Genomic DNA, 15545 nt, shown 5'->3' with positions numbered 1-15545 from the left:
TATCAATAAATACATCGAAATAACAGGAACTCTTAAATACTTCCAGTTGCAAGAAGACCGGCTCAAAGCTTAGACAGAAAAAAAAAAAAAGAACGGATGATGCCTCTGCTGTTCTGTGATGTGAGAAAAAATGAAATTCTTTCCTGAATTTGCTGCTCCTGCTGCCAGTTTTTTTTTTTAATTTCCCTTTTCTGGTTTCAAATCCAAGGTTTTCTGTCCTGCTTTTGCTGAAGTCCCAGTGAATAATCAGAGAATAATCAAAATTGAGACACCCCAGGTGAAAAGAAGTCAGGTCTTGATTGAAGGGAAAATGCAGGGCATTTGAGTTACTGTATTTGGAAACTTTGCTATGACTGAGTTCCTGCCGCCACTTACGAGGTCAGGAATTACCAGACCCCCACAAGCACCCTACAAAAGACTCAATCTGCCTTTGTAAGAAACCTCTTTCCTCACTATCAAGCCACCGTGTTGAATCTGGTGCTGATGAATCCTATTTTTCTCCACAACTCCACTGTAAGAGCAGTTGTAAGAGGTTATACTCCTGCATGGTAGAGCAGGTTTTTACCCTATACTAGTCATGGCTGGATACATGAGTATGGCAAGAATAGATCCTGCTATATATATATTAGGCATCTGTAGGAACCCTGTTTATGTCCCCCAAAAGACTCTTGAAGGCAATAGCAAGCTTCAGATCAGGTCCGTCAGCACAGGACCAGCACTGGCCATGGCGATCTTCTGCTTTTCTTATGTTCTAAGTTCATAGCACCTCTGCATCAAGCACAAACCCACAGGCCAGTTCGGTCTGCGTGGCGCCTTCATTAACCGCTCTGCGTAACCATCTCCGATAAGAGCCTTCGAGGGAAACCTCAGCAGCCACAGCTCCGTGCTCCGGCGGAGCAAAGCTCCCGGGCGAGCTGGCGCATCGGGGTGGAACCAGCGGTGAGCAGGGCAGCGTGTCCCGGGATTGTCCCCAGGACAGAGCCAGAGGAATGCAAACGTGACGGGCGAGTTATGCAATTGTAGGGAAAAGATCCAGCAAAACAACAGTGTGCTGAGCTGGTTACATAGGAATAGGAAAAAAAAAAAAAAAAAGATGAAAAAGAAAAGCCTTCTGCTAACTTCGGCCCAGGCCTCTGGCAGCATGAGTCACTGTGAGCTGCCATGGTTACGAAACAAGTATTCCTGTGCAGATACAAACCATGCTCAGAGGCAAGTACATCACTAACTAGTTCCAAACTTGGAAAACAGTTGAGTGTAGGTAAGGCCTAATACCGAGTGGGTGTTTGCAAAAAGGAGAGTTACAGCAAAATCCTCTGGAGCTGATATTCAGCAGGCGAAACAGCATGCAAACAGCAGAAAGGAGGAGACCGCCGCGTGAAACCTTGATTTCTGGATCTTTTCGCCTGTTCCTTGTGGTCTGCAAGTGCTACTGTCAGAATTGTTCCACAGAGATGGGGGAAAAGAGGATGTTTCTGCACCATGGCGAGAAAACAAATAGTAGTGTCACGGATGATTCAGCTGGCATGAATAGTGAGTCATGGAAATGCACCATGGAAATTCTCCAGCGCAGGATGCAAGGCATGGTGGAATATCTGATGCACATCAAATCCAGTACCATGGCATCCTCGGAGAGCCAGGGGCAGCCAGGATTACGTACAGCACTAGCACATGCCCAAATGTTTCTCACCTGTGACCTCAGCCCTGTGAAGCTCCAGTTGATCATTGATGAAGCCCATGATGATCATCGTCAAAGTCTTGAGGTGCTCCAGCAGTGATTTCACTGGCTTCAAGCGAGCAGCAGGTTTTTAATGAAAAAGGTGTGGCCGATCCTCCTTTTCAGTCTTTTGAGTCACACCAACAATAAGAGCACTCTGACTCTGTTTGCTCATGATCAGCTGAGAATAACCAGGCCAGGGTAGAGGATGAGGGATGCGAAGTCAAGCGGCTGCTTTGAGGGAAGAGGGGGAGCGAGGGTGCAATCTGTGCAGCTGCTGCAAGCTGCGCCCTGGTCAAAAAAGCTCCCGCTGCCACGGTAGAGCGGTGCGAGGAATCACGACTAGTTTGGAAGTGACCACCATGAGGTGAGCAGGCGCTGCACCCACTCCCCCAGTCCATTGCGTTGTGGGTTCACCGATGCCTGCAGAAGACTTGGCAGAAAGCAGAACATCTGGCTTTGAGAGATTTTCTGCCTTTTCTTTTTTTTTTCTTCCAGCATCCTCCTCTGCTGGGCTGTCCCACGGTCTCCTGCAGCTCTTGTATCTCCACACTTTGGGCGTGTGTTAGAACGACAACCTTACACATACTCAGCAACGGGCTCCAGCCGTTTGTGTCATCCTACGAGGGAGAGCAGTCGGAAATCTGGCTTAAATATCTATATGAGGCTTACCATCAGCCAGGGTCACCAGCACAGTAACCACCACAGTAATGCACCATCAACCAGAGTTTAAAGGGTACGCCTGACCCGACATCTGTGTTTTACAGACAGGGAAATAAAGAGAAAAGCTGCCCAAAGTTCATCACTGGCCATTTTTCAGGAGGTTTGGCAGCTCAGGCGAACCGGGAGTGAGCTTTTGTGCTTTCTGCCCCCAACTCCAGCACTAACGCGGGGCAAACACCTTTGCTTCTTGCGGCCTTGGTTTCCTACTCGCGCAAAAAGGACAGAGCCCTTGAAAAACAACACATTAGCCATTTTATTTTTTTTTATGTAAGGGAGTAGTGGTGATTGGTAAAATGGTGTTTATAATCATTTTGATCTTTCATGGCACACGGACCTAAAGCTGAGCACTTTGGGATGGATTTTGTGTTCGTTCTACACCCCCCAGCTCCTGCAGAATGGCACATCCTGAATTACCCTTGTAAGACAGTAGCAAAACTACCAGCTCTTGGCCTGCCTTTCCCTCCATGTAATGGTATTTTAAACCCACGGGGAACAAAAGTGAGGAGGCGCGTGGCTGTTCCTCACACTGCAGCTCTCTAGACAGCAGGAGGGACTCTCACAGGGTCCCTGAGGGGACTGGGGCCTCAAGTGGGTTCCCCATCCGGCCTGCAGGGTCTTTGAGGGGACCACGGCCTCAGGCGGGGATACCACCCCACCCGCAGTCCCTGAGGGGACCAGGGCCTCAGGAGGGACCCCCATCCTGCCCACAGGGTCCCTGAGGGGACCAGGTCCTCAGGTGGGACCCCCATCCCGCCCACAGTATCCCTGCGATGACCAGGGTCCTAGGCAGGGCCCTCAGCGCCGGGGCAACCCGCCGCCGGCCCGGGAGCTCGGCGCTTCAGGAGCGCCGGCCGCGGCGGTGGTGGTGGGGAAACAACAGCGACAACATGGCGGCTGAAAGATGAGGGGGGGACGGACGGGGGGGGCGTGACACGTGACACCCCCCCTAACACCCGGCGCCGCGCGCGCGTCGCCCCCCGCCCTGCTCGCTCCCTCCCTCCCTCCCTCCGCCCCCGTGAAATCTCGCGAGAGCTGGCAGCGGCGTCGCGAGAGTGTGCGCTGCGCTGCGGTAGGAGGTCGGCGGAGAAGGACGGAGCCGGAGCCGCCTCGCTCCCGCCGCCGCCCGCCCGCCTCACCCCCCTCCCTTCCCCTCCCCGCCGCCCCCTTTCCACCTCCTCCTCCTCCTGCTCCTTCCCCGGCCGCGGAGAGGAGGATGCCGCGCTCCGGGCCGCTCCCCGCCGCCCTCTCGCTGCTGCTGGCGACGGCCGCGCTCCTGCCGGGACCCGCCGCGGCGCAGAACGGTGAGGGCGGCGGCGGGGGGGGCGCGTTGCTAAGGGGGCGGTTGGTTGCTATGGGGGGGTGGGGGTAGGGGGGCGGCTACGGCGGGGGACGAGGGTCAAACCGAGGGGGCTCCGCGGCCGCCCCCTGAGCCCGGTGAGGGGGGTTTGGGGGACACCCCCCCCCCCCGTGTTTTCGGATCCCTCAGGAAAAGGGGGGGGGGGCCAGGGCCGCGCCGCGGCGGTTTCTGTGCGCCCCCCCCCCCCCTTCTCCTGAGGCGTCTCGTGCTGCCGGTAAAATGGAACATCGCCTCCCGCCTACTAAACCTGCATCTGCCTTAAATCATTTATAATGCAATAAAACCCCGTAGTTCCTTAGCAACTAAAGAGGTCCTCTGATAGGAGCGGAAAAGAAGAAGAAGAAGGGGGAAAAAAAAAAAAAACCACCCCAAAAAAAACCACAAAAGCAAACCCCACACCAAAAACCCAAACCCCTTCTTCTCTTCCTTGTAGGATAGCATGAGCTAAATCTAGCTTGCCTCCTCCCCGATGAGTTTGCAGCCAAGTGCGTGGCAATTAGTGGCAGCACGACGCGGGGCCTCCGGCTTGAAGGAAGGTCCTGCAGCGCTCATCAAAATGCCCGTCCTGTGGTGGCAGCCCGAAGGGCCGGAGCGAGCCGCCGAGGCAGGTTTTGTCCACCCTGGCACAGTCTTTGAGGAAGGGCTTCTTAACGGAGCATCGCGGTGAAGCGAGTGTCAGGGATGCTGTGGCCTGTAAGTGGTGTGAAGGGCAGGGATCTTGGCTCAGAAGAAGACCCCGGTCTATGTGCCTTGGGACGATTTACCTGAAAGGAAGGGATACCTTACTGACACAGCAATCCCACGCATGGTTTCGTCGTTTCATCCTTTCTGCTCTGCAGATATTGCTCAATCCTAGCATTTTCCTTCCGTTGAGGTGAATTTTGCCTTGCTTCAGCTTCGTTGGCTGTTTGCTCTAGGAGAAACGTCGAGGCTTTCAGCGTATTTGACTATGATAGGAGAGATGTAGGTGAAAGAGATACTGTCTCGAAGATCCCAGATCAGAATTTTTGCTTTAGTATGTGCACATTTTGCAGTCTGAAACCAGAACTGAGCCTCATGTCTGTTAACCAAACAGGAGGAGCTTTGGCATCCACACTAGAAGTATGAAAACTGTAGGCCTTCTGCAATGTGAGGGACTTCTTGTGGAGCCTGAAAAAGTCTGGGCAAATTCCACTGGAGTTCAGTGGGAATTAGGGACCTGACTTTTGTGCGCTCCCAGGAACGTGGTAGTTGGGCTGAGTTGTGGATAAAGTCTGGTTCTGTGTTGCAGAGATGCCCACTGCTTCCTGTGATAGCTGCGCCACCTGAGCATCACCATGGCAGGGTTAATCTGCCCCTGCTGTTTCCCCTCCTGTTTGGGTGAAGCCAGGTCTTCTGACATGCAAGTTAAATGGGTCGTGTGCCTGAAGCTGTTCCTGGGCAGAGTTAGCAGGCAAGGTGTCAAATGCTGGCAGCTGGTATAACAATTCCAAATAGCTGGTAGGCAGTGCAAATGTTTGGTGTTTGACAGTAGTTATATGTCCAGAGGTCAACAATGAAATAAATTTTTGGGATAGATGGAAGGCTTCAGCCTCTCTGTGTCTTAATCATGACTTCCATTCCTGACATGAAGCTAACCAAGAAGTAGCAGATCTTGGCATGAGGTAAGACTGCAGACCCCACATGTAGCCTGAAAGCTCATTAATTTTTATTTCACTTTCAAGCCAAGTGAAAGGTGGAGATCCTTCTGAATAAGGTTCATTGCTGCTGTTATATTTTTTTTTTTACTCCCAATTTGAATGCTGTTGTAATGGAGGGAAATAAATTTGAAGCTTGTAGACCTTGCTGCAGAGGAACTGTTTTCTTTCAGCAAATAATGGCCAATGAGATGCTTCATGAAACAGAACAATTCCTCTTTTGCTTTGGCATGAAGAATAGGTACAGCTGTTTCCTGAATTGTGCATACTCCTTGTAAGTCATTAGAAAAATGATGTTGTGGTTTAAACAGGTATGTGCAAGTATGTCAGTGACAAGTCCTTTAAAAAAAACCCCACATGCAACACGCAGGTGTGTGCTTTGAAGGTAGGTGGAAGGATCCCAATGCAAGAATGGCATTATCTATTATTGATGCGAAACCATCAGTGTAGCGAAAGGTGATAGTCCAAGTGCTGTTGAATGTACAGTAACACCACGTGAGTTTGGGATGACAGAGGAATGGTAATGTACTTGTTGAAACTGCAGGGCAGGTCACCGCTCGCCTGGCACAGCAAATGCCCATTGGAATCCTGAGTGTCTGTGGGAAGCAGCCTTTTTTCTGCTTCTGACAGGAGATCACTGTTGAATTGCCAGTGATTTCTCCAGAATTAATGTAATTCAGAATATTTTTAATCACTCGCCTATAGATTTAAGCTTACTAAAACGGAAGTAGGTTTTTGACACTCGCATGGATTATTTTTAAAGATCTTGCATAAACACCTAAAGATCACAGAAATAAAATTGCATGTCGGAAATTTAACTTTTCCTGAATATTCTTCTGAGAAACTTGTCAGGTTCTTCGAGGCTGTGTTTCTGATGCACACTAGCTCGTCAGTTGTATCCAGAGCATAGATTAGATGAAGTGATGGAAAGGAGGGTTAGAAGAGAGACGAGGAAGCATGAGGAGGAACAGCTGGAAAAAGCCAGTCTGTTAAGATCTGTGGTAAACCTGCAGTTTCCAACTGGTATTTGTTGGAAAATCACTTTAGTGCTTCAAAACAGACAGCAACTTCCTTATGGAATGGTGCTTGACTTGCTGCTTGGTGATTAATAGCATGCCTTTTCCAGTTGCTGTGTTTTAACCTTTGCAGTATCTCTGTTTCTCCAGCTGCTTGTTTAAAAATGAAGACTTCAGGGTACTAATACTTTCACCTTAGAGTGTTTGCATTTAAAGGAGCATGGCTGTATTTTTACTGTTGTCTAAAATAGATGCTTGGACAGCCCCAATGAAACCCGCAGTGTTTCTTCAGCACGCCAGCATGTGAGTTGAATTGTTAGCAGTTTTTCAAGCTCTTCTCTTTTCAGACCTTTGGTCTGGCAAAGTACGCTTAAAACCGGACTTTATCATGTGTTGTGTAGAGGAGGGAATTCTTAATCATCATCACATTTTGAAAACTGAAAGCTGACTTAATAATATTAATTGCTTGGGTTATTCAAAGCTAGATATAAGTGGAGATAAAAGCAAATTAAAATTGGTGGTACTTGTTCAGCTCTGCTCTCTCCATCTTCTTGGACGAATGAGGAGGAACTAACTAGCTGGCTAAATATAGAACGTGGTTTTTCTGTTGGCAGAGACCAGTATAGAAATGACCATAAAATCGGGAAAGAGGCACTTCTTAAAATTAGTTTCTTCTTAAAAGAGCAAGTGAAAAACCTTGCTGTTTCTGACTGCTGATTCTCATCCATTTTGCACTGATTGTATTCTGACATGATTTTAATGGTCCCCAGATAAAACTAAGAAACAGTTCCATACAGCATTTATGGAGCGTGAGTGTGGGCTGAGCATCAAGGAAAATGTTCAAAGTTCTGTTCTCTTTCCCACCATTGCTATTCTCCGTCCTCCTACAACTCCCGCATGGGAATCTTAAATACAAGCAATATGACTAACGTGTATACACTGGAAAATTGCACCGTATTCTGACAGATCTCAGTTAACAGGTAAAGAGATGTGATAACTGCTAGTACTGACATTTCAAACAATGGTTTTAATTCTGTCAGAGAAACAGTTCCAAGCGAGGGACTCAGTAGAACTACTTTTCAATGATGAAATACACTGGGAGTGTTTACTGTCCTTACAACATACTACTGTATCAAGACTACTTCTTGTTAAATTCATGAATGAGGTGCATTATCTCCTTCACAATGAACCGTTTCTTTTGCTCTAAGTACTACTTTAGAGGAGGCAATTGTAAAAACTTGCATTGTAAAGGACAATGCTAGCCTGTGATTCATCCTTGGGTTGTAAAGCCAGAGCATTAAAACTCTTCTTACCTTCAAGTGCTGGAGGTGCTGCAGCTCCCGCTGTTAAGATTGAAAGTTCGATAAACTTTTTCTGCTTATCTATTAGCTGGAAAGTTCTTCTGTAAATCTAACCTAAACCTGTTTTCCTGTCGTTTTAGGCTTTTAATTCTTTTTATCCATGCAATTTAGAGTGGGAGAAGGGTGTTACCTTCTCATCAGCAATTGCTTTCTGTACTTCTCCAGGTTAATTGTCGTGGTCGTTCTCGGTAAGTTGTATTTTCCTGACTGTTCCTGGTGCTTTTCTGTGGATTTTCTTCAGTCACGTTTTATGGAGTGTGATGGGTAAAACTGGACACACTTCCAGTTGGGACCAGACCAAGATTCAGCGAAGTGGAAGGATCACTCAATGTGTCTTGCATATGGCATTCCCATTTGCATCACAAGACAAATGGTTTCTTACAGTAAAACATTTTTTGACTCGTGTCCAGTGGGTTCCTTTAAATGGTGGCCAGATCGTACATTGCAGGACTGCTACTTAGCATTCCTTTACTGCCTAAACCAAGTAGTTCTTAGATGTTCTTGAGTGGCATCCCACCTACTTCTGATGTCTTCCCCCAGTTGTCAAAAGTTCTATTTTATGGGCATGAACCCCCGCTTTAGCTTGCTTTGGTTTTATCAGCTTAAGAGACCCTCTAGCCCATCATCTGGGCTTCTTTCATTCTGTTTTCCATCTACTTGTGCTGTATCTCACAAAAAAAAAAAAAAAAAAAACCCAAAAAAAAACCCCCAAAAAAACCAAACAAAAACACACATGGTACACCAAGCTACATTAATGAGATTTTATTTTTGGTTATGAGGCTCTTGTATAGGGCAGTATTAAAAGCTTTACTAAATTTAGGAAAACTGCGTCTGTTCTTTCTCCTCTAGGGTCACCTTTGGTTTTTATTAACTTTATAGTGGGAGGTCAGATTGTCATGGGCAAGCTGTATCAAACCACAGGTAGGCCATACAGCTGGGATTTCCCTCCCCCAAGCCCTTCCCTGTTTTTGGGCACTGTCAAGCAGATTTTTACTGTTCTGTCTGGAGACTGAAATTAGATTGACTGGTCTGCAGTTCCATGGTTTTTCCATTTTAATATTTTAAAGGTGGGTACTGTCTGCCCTTTTCTGTTCACCCGTCTTCCACAAGTACTGCAGAAAGAGTTGAATTAAACCCAGCAGCTTGACACCCCCAAACTTTCCAAAGCAGCCTGTAATCCAGTTTTAGAGCTCTTCCCTGAGACTGTTTATTGCTGTGATCATACTTTCTGAGTGGCGTATGTGATGGCAGGATATCCTTCCAGTCTCTCTGTGCGCTTCAGCTTTCTGCCCATGTCGGAATTGTGCTGAGGTTGTTTACAGAAACCCACCAGTGGTTAAGGTGCTGCTCCTGCTACCCAAGCCAGGGGCTGAATGTGCAGATTTAGTATCTGATCCTGTGCACAGTCCATTAAGGTGCTTGAGGACAGCCTTTATGTGTTCTGTTCTTAAAAACAAGCTGCTTATCAGTATTTCATGATTGTAGTGGCTTGGTTTTGCCAGTTAATTCTAGAATATGAAATCTGGCGCTTATATAAAAGTTGGAGGAGGGAGAATGGCTGTGAAAACGTAACTCAGGAGTTATTAAAGTTCCATGTCAAATATAATATCCAGTTGTTCAAATCATGATAATTATCTGAAACATTATTTGCGTGCCTTTAAAAATCTTACTTTATATGTTCAATTTATTTTTGCTCTGCAAGTTAAACACTTTTTTTATGTCTTGTACCGCATGGTAGTCTTTTTGGTGTTGAAGGAGATTGAGTCTAAACTAAATATAATTTCTAACTGGGATTGAATGTCTGTATCTGTGTCAAAACTTGAAAGTATTTATCCCCTAGTAAGATAACTACTGTAGACTTTTAAAAATTCATGCCCTGTTGATAAGCTTGAAGCTTAATTGGGTCATCTGTGTGGTTGAAGTCACCTCTTACGCACTGACGCAAACTCATTCAAGAAAAAAAGACAATAACTTTTGAAGCTGTGGAGGCTTCTTCGTCATGTGGCGTCAGAAGCTGTAGATCTCTGCTATAATTTAGAATGGGAAAGTTTTTGAGAGCAAAATGGGTTTGTTTTTTTTATTCCTGTTCAGAATGCAGTGGAAAACAGCACCATCGTGTCAGCGTAGTATTTTGGCGGCTGAAAGGTGTGTATGCGTAGGGGGAAGTGTGAACAGCGGGCTCTGATCCTGGGAAGCAGATGTTAAATAAATATGACCCCAAATGGCACACTATTGAAGGAGCTGTAGGATAGGAGAGCCTTTATCCTTTTCTTAATGGCTTTGATGTTGAAATGGGGTAGGATGGCAGAGATCTCTGCTTGGCAGCTGCTTTTGAAGGCAGGAGGAAGAGGCATCGTGTCCGTCTTCCGCTCTTCGGAGGTGTAGTTGGAACTTCAGTATGTAAGATGGAGCCTCAGGGAGACAATGTTTATTTCAACTGTGTTAGTTTCTGATATCAGGTTGGAAGCCTTTTGATATATCAAAGAAAAAGCAGGGGCAGGGACATTCTGAAAGAACAAATTTTCCAGATGAGGAGGAGGAGGAAAGTGCCCAAGACAGTAGGTGACTAGCTAAATGGATTTGCATTGTGAGACCTTTTTGTAGAGGAAAATTAGATCACAATGTCCTGTTCTGGTTTGAATAAAGGAAAAAAAAAAAGTCTTGGATTGCTCTAATTCATATAGGCTTGTTTTACATTACATGTTTTAAAATGCCACGTTAATGAATCTATTGAGCCAAAGTGGTACTTAGTGTAGCTAAGTAGTGTAGCTACTTACTACTTCCCACGTTTTGTGAATTATTGGTAGCTTTGAGTGCAGATCGGGATCACAGTGGCTCTCCCTAGAGCGTGTGTGTTTGTTTGGAAACCTGAACTAAATGCATTTTCTAGCAGGCATGTTGAAGACGTGAGCAAACAAGAGGAAGGGGAATATAATGGACTAGAAAAGGGAAGGTGTGAAAAGATGCAATCAGTCCAAAACTTCCGCAGTAAAAATGGGTGGAAAAGGGATTTAGTTCTGGGAAGTTGATAAAACTGACAAAGAATATATTTTAAATTAAAAAAAAAAAAAAAAAAAAGGAAAAAGAAAGAAAATGGAACTTAAAAGCCTAGAAAAGAGCTTGACAAGGATTTTGGCAAGGCTGTAGGCTCCCAACAGACATCATGGCAGACCAGAGGCAGACCGAAATAATTCAGTGAAGGCGTACAGCAGGAGTTTGAAAAAAACAGATGCTTCAGTGCATTTTCAAAAACCAAGTAGATAACATATTGACTGATCACTCTTGGTTTGAGTTTGGTTGGGGTTTATTGCCTAGTTTGTTAGAAAAGCTTTGTGATAGTTAACTAGGATAATCTGCCTAAGCAGGTTCGAGTTGTAAATGCTGAAGTATTTTAATTCCTATCATTTTCATTCGAAACTCCTAATAATGAAGTGATGCTAAACTGATTTAAATGCAGTTATAAGTTGGAGTTCAGCTGCACTGTTTCTGTTAGTCTTGTTAAATTCATGCAAGTATTGTAACGTTAACGTTAAGGAGCTCTTGTCTTTCTGTGGTGCTAAACATCATATGTAATGACTGACATAACTGTTCAAAATAATACATGATACCTTCTTGCTTGAGGAAAATCTGCAATTAATATTACAGTCCAGAACTTAAAAGAGAATGATGGTCGCTCCAGAGATGTTTGTGTGAGTTAGAGTTGCTTGGCTCGGAAAGGGAAGGAGAGTGCCTTGATGCAGGATCTGAGATTGTGAAAGACGTCATGAGAATTGGGTATGGGTAGGTTTGTTTTCCGGTTTGGGATTTTTGGGAGGTTTTGTTTTTTAATTCTCAGTACAGTGAAGGATAATTAATAGAACTGTAGTTGAGAAGGGCAAAATAAACACTAAGTGGGGATTACTTTGATCTGTGGTGTGTAGCTTTCCATGGCACCACAAAAGCTGGTCTCTTGTCTTGGATGCAAGATTGGTTACTCTGCATGCAAGAACTATCTTTTCCCTGGAATTATTCGTGAGGGTAGCCTGGTGGTAAAAATCCATAGTGGTACTGGTTTTAATTCCCTGTTTGAGCAGGTTAAAATCATTGTTACCAGGAGGTGATGCAGGCTGACGGAGCAAAGGTTAGAAGACCTGTAGCATACTGTTTTGCAGTATATTGTTGATCTTGTCTTCTATATATCTTCAAGCAAGGGCAGCAAATTTCTGTTTGCTCTATTTGGGTTGTTAATTTTTGCTTGAGCTCTTCTAACTTTTACGTAGGCATAATTTACCTAAATCAGCCTTTTGCAGCGAACTTAATACCATTTTGTCCCCTCTCCTTTGCTTTAAGCATCCAAGGTTGCAAGCAGCTGACTCCCACTCTTGCGTTGTATACCATTACATATCTCTTTGATTTTTATAGCGGTGTGATGACATTAATTCACATCTTGGGGTCTAGTTTGAAATGGGAAAAACTTATATTGCAACATGTAACTTGAAATGTTTCTTAGTTCTGCACGGATTCTTACTCTGTGCAGTCCTGTGTAATCTTTATTTAGAAAGGGGAGGGTATAGCAGAAAAAGATTGAAAACTATTCCAGTGAGGTTTGAGGAGAGAGTTAAGAGGTTGAGATCAAACAAAGCCAAGAATAAATGATGTGGAGGAAAGAAAAAAAAATTATATATATAAAGCAACTTTGCTGGATTTAGTATAGTAAGAAATGTGGGATGTACAAATTGCCATTTTAAGCCAGGTAGTCTCCAGATAAGCGAACTTTTATTCTGTGTGAAGCATTATCCTGTCTCTCGAGTTTGTAGCTGAAGGCTTGCAGTGTAGGCTCTATCAGGCAGCATAGTTTACACTTGTGATAGATCACCTTAATGACTCTAGGAAATAAATAGGAAGCTCAGAATTTGGAGATACCACTTTACTCTGTGTTTGCATATGGTAAAACAAGTTCTGCAGCGAACTTCTGCCTCTTGCTATGACTGCCAGGCTACATAAACAGCGAGTTCAGCAGTTAGTTGCTGTTGAGGCTTACCACTTCACTGGAAGAGACTTGCCTTGAGGAAGTGTTTTCAGAATCCTGAAGCAGCTGAACATCGAGGTTTTGTGACTCAGAGCCAGTCTGCACCTGGTCTTTGGAAGCCTGCTCTAGATTCCTCTTCTGTATTTACGTATGTTGGCTGCTCTGGCTTCCCCCCCCCCACTGCTTTTTCATGCTGAGGAAGAAAAAAGTCTGACAAAGCGAGCAGAGCTGTTATTGGTGCTACGCTGTGTATGACCTATCCCATTAGAAACAAGTGGGTTTTATTTAACCTAATGGTAAAATCTGCGTGTCTCAGGCTGACTGGAGGACTCGGTGCAGATACTTCCAAACTGCAGGTGCAAGGGTTGTCTTTGACAGCTGTTTGAACAAATAGATGTTTTGGTTATACTTGATGAGCTTTTCTTTTGTACAATTGCTCTGAATCTGCACTAAGAGGGAAATACATTCAGATTGCTGCTCCTATTGTGCTTAATTTTGCTTTAAGAAGTGGTATATTTGGTCCCTGTTTGGTCCCCATAATCTAGAAACTAACACTGCCAGTTATTTCTGTCTTTTCTGTCTACCTTATTTCATTCAGGGTACTTGCCCTTTTGCTCTTACAAGCTTCCGCGCTTTGCGCAGGCCCAGGGATGACCATCAGTCTCTGGTCTGACACCAGAGTTTTCATAATTTGCAAAAAAAAAAAAGTTGCAGTTCACAAAACTGTCGTCTTTCGCTTCTGCTGTATTTGAGCTTGTCTTTCTGCTGATCACTGGCAGCCATCGTATAATGCTTTAGATCATATTCACCTTTGGATTTCCTCTTCCATTGTAAGTGCTATCACCCCAACCCTTGTATTTTTAAAGTATTTGAGCTTTATCCTATTTGTGGCAATTCTTTAGGCAAAATGGTGGGGAATGACATGTGAGTACCTGCCTGTAACCATTTGGTACTGTTTTTCTGCTTGTTGTCAAATGGGATGGTAGTATAACTGTTTGGGGTGTTTTTTCCTTTCCTTCTATTGTATTATTCGTGTTTAGATTGGTTACGGTGCAGCTCTTCCCTTTTTTTCCTCTGTAACTTTGACAGAGAGGGCAGCATGGGGTAATGCAGCGTTCCCTTCCTGGCTGTTTCCTTCCAGGAACAAGTTTCTTGGAGTAGATGGGGCAGTTCACATATCTTCCCAATTTTGAGGGTACTGAATCTAATATGAGACTAAGATACACAGTATCGATTGTTTGCTTTCAGATTTAATTTGTTAAATTTTTAACTGACAGGTTTTTCAGCACTTCGCTGCAAGTTCTGTAGTGCTCAGTAGCAACGTATGGTCTCACTTAAGGGTACAAGATAGATTTAGGCAAAGCTGTGCGTTTTGGGTCTCAGACTCTCGAAGCTCCTATTTTTAGCAAGACAAGGATCAATTTAGTGACCTCAATCTTAAGCCATATGGAGTAAGGAAAAAAAAAAAAGTTGATTTTTTGTTTCTGGGAGGGGAACTAGTTGGGAGAATGGAGCAAAAATGACAGGGCAAAGAGAAATATCTTTAAGGGAGCTATAAATAATGGCCAAGGCTGGAACTGTAAAAGGCCATGGATGAATAAGGTACTGCTTAGAGTATTCTCTTTTCCTGTACACCTCCATCTGCAGTTTCTCAAGTCTTGCTGTAAGTAAATACAATAAGGTATGTGGCTTTTTAGTAAGTGTCCAGGTTATAGTTTGTCAGTGGCCTAATTCAGATTTTTCAGCAAAGCATTGTCACATTCTTTTTGTCATCCCTTTATTTATGCCTCTTCTAGGCAGCAAATTAACTGCAGAGATGATTTATCCTTTTAACAGCACCTACCAAATGTTAGCCTGGCATTGGCTGCCCAGTTAGTACCAGTAAGAGCATGTCTTGTCCTGCATTGTTGCTCTCCTGCTTTGGAGCCTCAGTGTGACAAAAAGCAGTGGATTTATAGTTCCCAAAGGGTTTTCCAAATATTACACTGTTGTCCTCTTTTTGCAAACTGAACCAGAACTGTTGCTTCTCAAAGATGGAAAATTACTAAATAAAGCTTTTCAGTTTCTTTGTGGAAATATAAACTTGCTCTGAGATGGCAATGAAAACATCACCTCTGGTTTAGGAAAACCCTTGGCAGCAAACTCTTGAAGGTTGGCAGATCACTACGTTTGCCCTGTTCTTACATTCTTGCCGTGACCACCACTGTTAAAGATAAATTATTTTCAGTGCTTTCGCCTGGTCTCTGGTAAAGTATTTAAAAGACACCTTTTAATGGTTTTGTAAAGTGACTGCACAATTGCATGTGGTCTTTGGTTCAAGAGCATGTGAAAGACTTGTTTGTGTCATCATGGTGGTAAGTATGACAGCTCTTTAACAGTGCTGTGATATAAAGTAGATATTACCTTTTTTTACGAGAGTTTAGGGAGACGATTCAAATTAGATTTTTAACCAAATTGTTTGGGTCACCGGTTATATTTTTCTCAAACACCAAAAAAACCTCTAAAATGTAGTTAAGTAGTCATTTAAATATGTCTCAGCTGGGGGACTGGATCCCTGTGTGTCTTAAATAGGCTGGACTTGAGTTCTAATGGTACCGGTTTTAATGTGAAGTCATCTCAAACCTTTGCTTTTCAACCTTGTAGTTTTTACTCCCATCAAGCTAGCTGTGTAATATATTGGTGATGCGTAC

General features: G+C 44.4%; 1 protein-coding gene across 1 annotated transcript in view; it reads left to right on the top strand.

Annotated features, from left to right (window-relative positions):
- Nucleotides 1–3475: 3475 nt before the first annotated feature.
- The window catches only part of NPTN (neuroplastin), a 59647-nt gene continuing 47577 nt past the window's right edge, over nt 3476–15545 (top strand). Inside the window, exon 1 of the mRNA XM_082489052.1 lies at nt 3476–3738. Coding sequence (XP_082345178.1) covers nt 3651–3738 — 88 coding nt within the window. The 5' untranslated portion in view covers nt 3476–3650. The remainder of the gene's footprint in view (nt 3739–15545) is intronic.

The sequence above is a fragment of the Vanellus vanellus genome, assembly GCF_965231255.1.
Source record: "Vanellus vanellus genome assembly, chromosome: 11".
Lineage (NCBI taxonomy): Eukaryota > Metazoa > Chordata > Aves > Charadriiformes > Charadriidae > Vanellus > Vanellus vanellus.
The sequence above is the reverse complement of the archived record's forward strand: the minus strand, read 5'-3'. Positions and strand labels throughout refer to the sequence as shown.